At 38.0% G+C, this 11,793-nt stretch overlaps 1 protein-coding gene across 1 annotated transcript; it reads right to left on the reverse strand.

Annotated features, from left to right (window-relative positions):
- Positions 1-464: 464 nt before the first annotated feature.
- On the reverse strand, positions 465-8,691 carry KBTBD8 (kelch repeat and BTB domain containing 8). Its single transcript, XM_068558192.1, has 3 exons — positions 8,504-8,691; positions 3,770-4,884; positions 465-1,068 (listed from the first exon to the last, which is right to left on the reverse strand). The coding sequence occupies exons 1-3, from the start codon at positions 8,650-8,652 to the stop codon at positions 605-607; spliced, it is 1,728 nt and encodes a 575-aa protein (XP_068414293.1). The 5' UTR covers positions 8,653-8,691; the 3' UTR covers positions 465-604.
- Between the last annotated feature and the right edge of the window lie 3,102 nt (positions 8,692-11,793).

Below are 11,793 nucleotides of genomic sequence, written 5' to 3' on the forward strand. Positions count from 1 at the left end.
AACATGGGAAATATAAAACAATCAAACTAAAAGCTCTTTCTGAGACTGATCTGTTTTTCCTTCAATCTACTCTAATAACAGAACACACTGAAATCCAGTACACTTGAAAACAGTACACAAATATACATATATTCAGAATGAGGATCTAAGTTAGTGCGTCTCTGTGGTAGAGAGGTCACAGCTAAAGTCCTAGTGATATTGCCTCAGATTTTTACCCGTATTTAAAATAAAAAGTCACATCAAACTATTTTGGATGTCTCTAACCCATAATACCCTAACCACTCTTCTAAGAGTACATAGTTGTCGATTCATCTGGTATCTCAGTGACTATTCATCACAAAATTCTAGAATGATGTGATTATGTTTATACCAGAAAAAAAAAAAATGCTGATAATTGCACTTTGTTACCTTTTGCTTACTGAAATGAAAACATCACAAGGATGAAAAGAAATCCCTCCCTACACTCATCTTTAAATAAGAGCACCCATCTCCGTGTATAAACTCTCTCAGCTTTCTTAAATACTGACAGCACTTCTTGTATCATTGAAAGACTAAGTTTCCTCGAGCACAAGGTGCCAGTGAGCTCACTAAGGCCTGCCATTCATTAAAGTACTTTCTGAAGACACTGAGGATAGAGTTTAGCAACAGCACATTCAAAATGCCGGCCAAGGTCCCAGAGCCGATCTGGGGTCTCATACACTTTCATCCATTGGTCAGTGATGTCATCATATTGGTAAAGGGAATTTTTTCTGCTGGTTCTGAAGACATGTTCTTCAACGGTCACTTGAGTAGCTCGAACAAATAAATGGAGTTTATTCTGGAAAAGTACCAGTTTAAGGTATGGGTTTATGGACTCATCACAAGGAAAGTCCTTCTTACGAGTCCATTTATTGAGCTCAATATCATAGGCTTCTACAGTAAACATCCGCTGATGATTTCCACAGGTTCCAGCTATGTAGTAGATAGAGTTCTTGTATACAGCTGCTAAGCCCTGGATTCTAGGCACAGTCATGGGGGTTAAGAAACCCCAGTAGTCTTTCTGAGGCTCATAGAAGAGGAAAAATTCTCCTAAAGAAAGAAAAAGGGAAAAAAAAAGAAAAAACAATAATATGTACATTTACATGTCTCTTTTTGGTTGTATGTTGAAGACCCAAAGGTATAATTTTCCAAATATTTTACTTTCTAAAATATTTCTTTTATAATCTCCATAGATACATTAAATATTATGGTAGCTTAAAACATCTTCATTCCATGCACAACATAACATAATATTAGAGTGAACCTGAATTGGGGTGTTCAAAATGGGGAAGTATGAGGCATTAGTTCGGCTTGAGGGCAGTATAACAGTTAAGAGCTTGGTTTCATTTACTCTATCCAATTGGGTATTTCAGAAAATTTATTTTAAGCCAGCTCTAAAAAAAAAGCATTATTACTAATGGTTAACCAGTAAGATGAAAATATGTATATAGCTTCAATCATGAGTAAGCCACTATAAATTTAAGTGCTAATTATTTAATTAGAAGATAGTACATAGAATTGTTCAGATTTGTGTCTATGGGCCACTAATGTGTTTACTTTAGCATTGGTGTAATGCAAAGACAAATACTCAAGAGGAGAAAACATGAGCTTAAGATGATAGAAAACACGCACATTATTTATGGGAATTGACTATGAGTCAGTTTCAATTCTATTTTGACAATGAAAGGGTGTGCTGAGTCAGACTGCCAATACAAAAATGTCTAAAAGAATTAAACTAGTGAAGATTTACAAGAGCTTGGTAATTATAACATTTGTATAAAATCCTTGATATGAAAATCTGAATCCTTTATGAACAGATTAAATGATACTCCAATAGCCACTGACAGTAGAGCATAAGCTTCTGACTATTCATGTCAAGTTTATTTATATAAAGAGGCTTTGTTTAGATTATAAGTACCTACTTCTAGATTGAGCTTCCCCTTGAAAACTGTTTTGAACTAGGTTAACTCCTATCAACAAATATAACTGCCTACTTAATAAAAGTGATGCTGTAATTTCAATTTTTCACAAAATAGCTTGTTAAAGTCCTAGCTTTTGCCTGCATATTACGTATGCTTATTGACTAACATATAACAGGATTCTTAATAAAGACAGGAATTAACGCTTTCTACCATGTACTACCTCTCTACAAATTTCTTATAAAAAGGAAAGATAATACATTTTAAAAGTTGATTTTTTAAATCTAAAGTCTTCTTAGTAAATTAAAACCAGTGGTGGGCAATTAAGAAAGCCCTCAGTGCCTCAGATTTCTCTTTTATAAAATACGATCTCAGATTAAACAATGTTCATTCCAGCCCTGAAATTCTATTAATTCATTGTTACTTTGCCTTAGTATTTACATTAATACACAACCTTTACATTCCCTTTGGGAGTCATCTAATTAATTCTATCTCTATCAACTAACTGGTTAGCCAGTAAAACCAAAATATATAAAGAGAGAGCTTCATCATATTGGATGATATAACCTATTCAACCACACTTGATAGATTTTACATCCATTCAGGTACTCCATTTTTTGGCAAGACCAACAAACCTAAATCATGTCCATGCTTCTAGTCAACTAAAATAAGGCACTAGAGAGTACTACTCCCTCTGGAGAATTAACTTTACATTGAAGTTTAAACAAATGGGTTTAGGCATTTCTAGGAAATTTTAAGTCAGATAAAGGATTAGAGCAAAGAATATTAAAAAAAAAAACAAACAAACAGAATGGGAAAAGACCTAAAAAATCACGTATGTCTACACAGAAGTTGCCCCCTTTTCCTTGTTTTATTTGAGTAGAGTAGTCAGTGTAAGGAAAACATTTATATATAAGCAGTTAAGAAACACAAAAGAAGAACAAGGATGTTGGTACTGTCAACACTGCATTCAGCATTCAAGCAACTAAGATAAGAATCCAAACACAAGGAAAACATTAGTTAGCACAAATCAGAACCTTGAATCAAATATCTTATTTGCTCTTACTAAGTTCCTCTTTCTACTTCTACTAGATCATCTTTGCCAGGGTACTAGTCTTCAATCGTTTAAACAAAAATTTTTAAGCTAAGTATGTTATCGTCCCTCTCATAATGTTAACAGTAAGAAAAAGGAGACATCTCAAAGTTTTTCAGTGAAAAAAAACTGAAAACAATGTTATGGATGACAACATCAACTGCAGTGAAATTAAAATCTTGAAGACTGTAATTGAAAACTCTTTGTAATTAAGTTTCATAACCTTTGCGATCGTAAGGCTTATACAAAATCCTTTGGCAACTGAATAGTACAACTGCAGTTGATGCTTTGTTCTTTTTTCTCTTTTAAACTAATCCAGTAAGTTCCATAAGAAAAGTAGGTGCTACATTTCTTGATTATATATTACTGAAGAGCAAAAAAGTCATGTATCAAACTTGCTTTCTTGTTTGAAGTCTTAAAAATGGCTCTGAAAGAGTTTTTCCCAAATCCTGAACTATTATTTATGAAAAATATTTTCAAAAATACTTATTCCACATGATGTCAAAACACAGTAAGAACATAAAACACAGATCATCTTAGGAACCTGCCTTTTCTGACTGAAAAGTTTATTTTCTTTACTGGTCCTTTAAAGAACAGACAGTTCCAACAAATAGTTTATGATAAGAAAGCCAGAGGCATTCCTCAATGAACAGGAACAACTTATGTTTTACTATGAGTGGGTGAACCACAATTTGACCTGTTACTCTTTCATGAAGAACTAAATCACTTAGGCACCTACCCTGTAAAACATAGATCTTCTCTTTGTACTCCACAGCATTATGAAACTCCATAGCAACAGGCATGGCACAAACGGTCATCCAGCAGTTCTCTCTGCTGTCGTAGCACTCCACAGATTTTAGTGAGTTTCTCCCATCGCCTTCATAAACTCGCCCTCCGATTGCATACATCTTACCACAGCAATACACCAGTTTGCAGCCTATTCTGGCTCGAAGCAAGGACGGTTTGGATAGCCACCTATTAGTGGAATGGTCATACATCCAGAAATCATTTTCTGCCTTGTGGTCGATGGATACCTCACTACTGCTTGGCCTGTACCCTCCTGCTATGTAAATATCATTATCTGGTGATACGAGAATCCCAACTTCTCTTAGATCATTTGGTGGTTTGCATAGTTTGAACACTCTTCCTGTGAATATATCTAGACAAGGCACTGTTTGCTTCTTTCCTGAGTGTTTGTGGGCAGCATCAAAACATATGATCATTTCCGATGCAGTCATTCCAAGTCTCTGTGTACAGCCATTGGTACTGGATGGTCCCTTTTCCACATAGCTTTTGGCTATAGCCTGTGCAAATTGAGGTGGAATTTTCTCTATAAAGGTGTCTTCCATCAGAGGAAAACGTATGCATTTGGCAAAAATTTCTGGAAGGTGCACTTCTCTTTCATTCTGTTCATGTTCAAACCACCTTACAATGCTCTCATAAACATGCTCTTCCCGGTCTACGTTTAAATCGTCACTGTCTAGGATACTTATCAGTTGGTCTTTCGTCAACTGAAGAAACTCTTGTTCTTTGGTGACGCACAGGAACTTTTTACGAATGTATTCTTTAGATCGATCTCCGAGTTCCTGATGACCATAATGATCAGCAAAGATGAAGACTCCAATAGAATTCTGTGGGTCCAAATGACTGATCATGTACTTAGCACATTGGTCTTGGATGGAGGGAATCTGGAAGATGCTAGCTGCAGTGAACAAGGCTTGAACATTGGCCTCTGTCAGAACAACTCTGGAGGTATAGGCATAGTTCAACACTAAGTCCATCGACTCAGCTTCAACACCGACGATTCGAACTTCTTTTTGAGTGCTTTCTGTAAGGCCGCTAGTGAACATGGATCTAGGAAGGAAAGAGTGGTGAATTTATGTGTGCTATAAATAAAAATTATTGTGGCAAATTTTTAAAAACATAAAGTTACCACAAAGATAACATTTTGAAACTGTAAAATATTTCCTAATGTGTTTCCCAATATCCTAAATATCAGGAAAGCAGATAAAAGTTGATCATCTAGCAGAAGAATTTAGTCTGGCTAATTTAAAAAACCCTATTCTCAGGACTAGTCAGTCCACTTTGTGCCAACTCTGAGAAAAGGAGAGTATACCTAATTAAAGTACACCAGAAGGTGGCATGGAATATTCTAGGACATCCTATTTCCCTTGGAGCCCAATCGAGGCTTCTGGTCAAGATGCCTTAGGGACTTGAGATCTTCAATCACCAGGTCAGTCAGAAAGTTTAAGAATACCCATAGAGTGTCAATGTGACACATTAGCATACAGAGACTGTCTAATAAAACTTCTCATGACCCAGTGGAAATTTACAAGGCAACCTGTGCTCAAAACATATCTTTAAAAATTTCAACTTAGAAAAACAAGATGCTCTTCAGAAGTTCATATTTTCTACCTACTTGTTTTTAAAATAATTATCCTTTGAATGCTTCCTTAATGATTATAAAGAACATAAATAACATCAATTCACTTATCCTTGGATATTTTGAAAACCTTTGCTTGACTCAAAGTTACCATATTTTTACCTATTTATATTTGTATATAAATAAAGATTACAGTAGGGTTAATATAATACCTACTTCTAAAGAGAGTTTAAGAATTAACTGATTCTTTGGAGAAGATAATGGTTTTCAAAATTCCAAACTTTTGTCTTTGAGACCAAGCTTTTTTCTTTTCTTTTTTTTCTTTTAAATTATCTGTGCATTTATGGTACTTTCTTGGCCAAAACATTAAGTAGCCAAAAGCCTGGCTCTTTATTTAAAGTGCTAGTCATTTATAAACATCATTTGCCTTTCTTTTCCCTCCTTTAAGGTTTCTTTCTAGGCTGTTCTTAAAATTAAATAAAAAAACAAAATCAAAAGGTCTTTTAAAATCCTCTAGAGAAAAGGACTGTGTGCCCTAGGATGCTTAATAGATGTCTGTTGAAGACACCGACCTAACGCTGCTGATAAACTTCATTATTCAGATCCAGACCCCTCCTATTTTATTTTTAAGTGTGATGTTATGAAAAAAATATCCTTGAATGGGAAGATTTCCGGTCGCTTTTAAAGTTTTCATCAAAAACATGAAATTAATTCCAAAATGCAATATGGAATATTGGAGGTATACAAGGGTACCTGGACCCAGCTTGTTGCCTGGGCTAACCGTCCTTTGAGTCCTATTTTTACTTCTACTATGTAAATTTTAAGTTTAATATCATGCAGACTTTTTTTTCTTAAATGACTAGAAACTAGATGTACCATTGTATGAGCTGCTTTTCAATTCAGGTGCTGAAAAACTGAGTTATACAGCTCGCAATTAAAAAGAAAAATAAAGCCCTTCATCAGGCAAAGATGAACTCCCAAAGGAGAACATTACCACATAGCCCTTTATCATGGGAGCTACTACTGACTTGAATAAGCTTGTCTCACACACAGGAGCAGCGTGACACTCAAGTTCTCCTCTGTTCTAATAGGTTCTTTATGTAAACTCGATATGAAGTGGAAGTACTTCCCCACACAAAACCCTGAGCAGCAAAAAGTTTCTATTAATCATATGAATTTTACTTCTGACAAGTCACTGGGAGCAGGAAACAGCCATGCCAGATTTCAAGCTATTCTATTCTTCCACCAGTGATGCAAGACTTAGAAACTATTAAGTATGACTTTCTACAACTCACATAAGGAGCAACAATGGTACCAAGAAAGTTCTGTACAAACAGCTCTAGCAAGAGAGAAGAACCTAATCCTTAAGTCTTCTAGCCAAATATCTTCATTTGAATTCACATATCTTATGCTTAGAAAGTTTTTCAAGCATTTCCTTAACTGCTTGGAAATTAAGAAAATCTACTGTAGCATACTTCTTTCCAAGTGATTTGTCAGGTCTTCAAAACTAATTCTAAGTAAGTATGATAGTTAAATGATATAAGCCAGAATATATAGAATTACAGTGAGATATAGACATTTTCACTTTATTTCTTTTTACTATTCAAATCTAATATACAATGAACACTTCTGTATATTAAACTTTAAAGAGAACCCACCCTTGTTCCTTAAAAGTCATACAGTGACTAAGAAGCCTGGCTCTGGAATCAAACCCAGCCTCTGCCACTTACTAGTTAGACAGATGATTTAGGCAGGTCACTTAAACTCCTTGAGCCTCAGTTTTTTCACACGTAAAATGGGAATAACAACTATGTAGAGACAGGATTGTAAAGATTACATAAAGTAATGTATGTAGAGTGACCCTTGCCCAGAGCTTGATAAGCAGTAATTGTGACAAATATTTAAACACATAAATGACCTAACCATATCTAATGGATAGCCTAGATAAATGAATCTCACCAGCATTTTCCATTAGAGGCCCAACTTCATACCTTCTGTGTATACCAGTTTCTTCTTTTTTCTTTCCAGCTCACTGCCTCGTTATGGTTAATACTTAATAGTCCAATGACCTACCCTAGGCAAGTCTAAATGGTTACATCACAAGCAGCAAACTGAAGTGACTATATTTAACACAGTATTCTGAGAAAGAGGAACCAGAAACTACTGTCTGGAACACTACACTGCTATATGCCCTATAAAGGTTGAGAAAATTATTTCACAGTGATTTCATGCACCATTTTTTGAATACAGAAAGGCTTAAAGTGAGCACTTGAAACAAAAGAAGTTAAACTCAAACAGGAAATTGCCTTTATCACTGATCTTAGAGTACGAAATTATTTTTTAGACCCAAGTTTTGAAATTTTACTTTACAAAGTTTTATGATGTATAAAGATGAATATAAATGAAAATGAAAACTTAGCTTAAAAATACTTCTGGAAATCTTAAGAAATAATCACTAGTCTGGGGCCTAAGACACATAGAAACTGTATTTCATTCATTTTCATTTCACTGCTCTTATCCCCAGGGCATTAAAACAATCCATTAAGTGGGTAATTTGTTTTAAACTCTAAGAGTTAATGTGCACGAAAGAAATCCTGGATAAATTTTTGGAACAAATTTCATATTAGCACTGTCCAATAAAACTTTCAGTGATGGAAAGGTTCTGTATCTGGGCTGTACAATGTGGCAGCCACTACCTACATGTGGCTCCTGAGCACTTTAAATGTGGCTAGTGTACGTGAGGAAGTGAATTTTTAATTTTATTTAATTTTAGGTAAGTGAAGTTTAAATAGCCACATGCAGCTAGTGGCTGCCATATTGGGCAGTGCAATTTTAGATTTTCTGAAACATACAAACAAAAACATGTTCACTAACTTAAAAACCAACCACCTGAATTCTAGAAGAATCTGTCAAATAAAAAAAGGGGTGGGGGAGCGCTTAATAAAATAGGGCCTGTTATTTATTCTCAGGAAACAAATGCATTGGTTTCATCTCATTCCTGCATCTCAGTAATAAAAATCAAGTGGGCAATACTGAGGGAGAAAAGGAACTTGGTGAGGATATCAATAGAGGTTTCCACCATCATCATACCTGAAGTAAGGGCTGATTGCAGCAAGAACGTTTCTATGACAGGAAAATGTTTTCCCGTGATCCACTTCCACTACAATGTCTGTCAGCTGTCCTTCATCGTACATTGTTTTGAGTTGCTTTAGAATACTGCAAGCATGGAAGGGGTCCATGGCATCGTTGGCTGTGTCTGAAGATGGAATCCCATTCGGTGTTGGGGAAGACTTACTTAAATCTAGGAGGAGAAAAATCGTACAACCACAAGAAGTTCGGAGCCAGTTTCGGCGTCGCGGGTTTTATTTTTTGTTTTTTGGTTTGGGTTTTTTTTTTTTTTCTTGGTGTGTGTGGGATGGGGCGGGGAGTTGTTTGTTTCTTCGCTTGGCTTGTTTTTTCCCCGCTACAGAAATGCATATATGTACACAGACACCCCCAATGGGACCGCGAGGTAGGATCTGGGAAAGAGCGAGCTGCGATGCAAGTTCACACACCAGCCTGCTCCTCTGGGAGCCCGGCGAGCCCGAAACCCCGTGCTCGCAGAGGGACCGTGCGGGCAGAACAGGCGAGGTGTCTGCGGCGACTCCGCCGACAGCCTGAACGTCCCAGCTGAGAGCGAAGGGCAGGAGCCTCACGAGGGAAGCTCGATGGATGGCGGCCGCCAGTGCCCCCTCAACCGCCTTGCGAACAGGTCGGAGCGGCGGCGGGTACCCGGCCTCCCCATCCCTGTCCGGCCGGACCGCCCACCTCCCTCCACGCCATTCATCCTCCCTCCCCTCATCCCTGTCCACCTCTCCATCCTTCTCTCCGGCTCCTCATCGCCACCGCCTCAGCTCGCAGCCTGAGCCTCGTCCCCGGCCCACCTCCCCTCCACACCTCCCAAGCCACCACACGACCCACCTGCCGACGCGGCCATTTCTCGACGGGGCCCGGGCTCCAGCTATTTAAAGAGGAAATGTCATTTCGCTTCTCTCTCTCCCGGGTTCCGGCTCTTCTAAGCCGCCCCTAGCCAATGGGGTGGCCTATGCATCCGGCTCCGCCCCTAAGCTCCGAACTCCGGGCGCCGATTGGCCACGAGGAGCGCACAGGTGCGTCGGGAAATGTAGTTTTATTGCCCCCACTCCCGCGTGGTCCGGGTAGGGCGGAGGCCCAAGCCGGGGATTCCTATTGGCCGGTCCGGGCGGAGGCGGAGCGCAGGGAGCCCGCCAGCCTGTGTCTGTGGAGCGCGCAGTGCCTGCAGGGAGAGGTAGTCTTCTGGCTGAGGAGAGCTGTCATTCTGAGAGGCTGGGGTAGGGGAAGCTCTTGAAGTGCAAATTTCCCCATTTTAGGCCTCTCTCCAGGCCCCCGGATCTTTTTTTTTTTTCCACCTTGTTCTTCGTTTCCTAAATCTCCTGCCAATGACTAGCTTCCAGTATGAAAGCGGGGGTCCGCGTGAGGGCTGTGAAACCAGAAAAATTTGGAAATGGACAAGAAGGCTGTTGTCCAAAAATGCGAAGGAAATCTGACACCCCACCCCGAAGAAAAATATCAGGAGGCCGAAAAGCAAGCCATCTCTGATGAATCACCTGTGACACCCAACTGAAATAGCATCGCCTTTGCCGAGTGCTCCGGTTGCCACAGATTAACTTGGTCTGGTTACAACGGCTGCTCAGGATCTTTAACTCCCACTCAATGCCTTGCTTTTCTCGAGCACCCAGGGAACACCTGTTCCACTTTTAAGAGTACAAGAACATCATAAAGGGATTCAGACGCTTTCCTTTTTGCTCCTGGTAAATGGAGTGGTTAAGATACTAAGTAGACTGGGATCTCCTTTGACGAAATACTGGAAAGTGCCCTGAGTCTGGAGCCAGGGACAATTATTGAATCCCTGGCTCTTTACTTCTTAATGTGGATAAGACCCTTAGATAAGACCCTTTAACTCTTGGACACTTAGCTCCCTCACCTGTAGTGTGTGAATAATAATTCCTATTCTATCAGCCTCATAGGCTGCAAGCCTTTTGAAAGAAAGGAGAAATTTTACTGTTGACGTGTTTTGATTTGCTTGTCTCGTGTTTGCAGCATGTAACAGGGTGGCTGGCACATTATAGGTACTTAATATTTTAAAAATAAATCTAAGACACAAATGAGCCAACATTGGAAATGCTATTTCTAAATGTTTGAAATGTAAGGAAGTCTTATCAGTGAATAGGAAGGAATTTTTAGTAGAGATATAGTTAGCCAATGAGCATAGCTTTTCTAACCCTGAAAAGATCAAACAACTGAATTTCCTGATGAAGGATCTTGGAATTTGTGATTGTGAAACAGAGAGAATGGTGAAAAACAATCCAATTCTGTCCGCTAGGTCTGCTGAATAATTTAGATCTCAAAGTATTATAATTCTGTGCAAGTTAACAAGAATTGGTGTTTCCTCGGGGCTGGGATATGTGGACATTGATATGCACTTATAAATTCATGTTATGAAAACCTTATCTGCACAGTTCTGCATGGATGAAATTGATTTAACTTTTGTTACTCAGAACTTTAAATTTCCATTTTTTATGAGCCAAACGCTGTTGCTTTCTACCTTATGGAAATATTGGGAGTTTCACTCACAATATTCATGGTATTAAGAAAAAAAAAAGGCATCAATCCTTATGGTTGCCAGATTTTAGCAAATAAAAACACAGGACACACAATACTAGTGACATACTTAGAGTAAAATATCACTTGTTATTTGAATCAAATTTAATTGGGTGTTCTATATTTTACCTGGCAACCTTTTCAAACCTGTTAAAATAGGGGTTTTATTGTTTGTGTTTTGTTTTTGGTGGCCACCTGTCTAAGACTTAAGAAATTTGGCCAATTTTCTTTTTCATTTAACTCTCACCTAATTAACAATAGACTTGGCAGTCTAGTTTTTTTTTTTTTTAAGTTTTCTGATTCTTTGATCCCCAAGAATTTCTGAATTTGGAGGTGGGCAGAATACAAAGAACAAAAGCCAATTTAAATATAAATAGGGGAAAAATGAAGATTTATAATTACAAGGGTGCCATTTATATGACACTGTAAATAGACTCCATTCTACTGGGCAAATGACATTACATGGTAAAGATTCCATCATCATTACAAATACACTTTTTAAAAATACAGAATAAGTGAGAAGATGTGAAAATTGAGCCAATGGTCCCACAATATTCATTCTCAATGATTTATAAGAATACAAAGGAGATTTTATTTCAGGGTTGATACTAAACAGCCAAAGACTACAGCTTGTTTTCAAATAGTTCTAATTTGAAATTTAGTAAGAACTCACTGCTAATCTAGAAAGGCAGCAGCAAGAG

The sequence above is a fragment of the Eschrichtius robustus genome, chromosome 12 (genome assembly GCF_028021215.1).
Source record: "Eschrichtius robustus isolate mEscRob2 chromosome 12, mEscRob2.pri, whole genome shotgun sequence".
NCBI lineage: Eukaryota > Metazoa > Chordata > Mammalia > Artiodactyla > Eschrichtiidae > Eschrichtius > Eschrichtius robustus.

Bases quoted from the DNA above. Each gene is read 5' to 3' on its own strand.
- KBTBD8 (XM_068558192.1), bottom strand. From the start codon at position 8,652: ATGGACCCCTTCCATGCTTGCAGTATTCTAAAGCAACTCAAAACAATG. The intron at 4,885-8,503 runs GTATGATGATGG...TTTCCTTCCTAG, and splicing joins GCAATCAGCCCTTACTTCAG to ATCCATGTTCACTAGCGGCC. The intron at 1,069-3,769 runs GTAGGTGCCTAA...TTCTTTCTTTAG, and splicing joins GAAGATCTATGTTTTACAGG to GAGAATTTTTCCTCTTCTAT.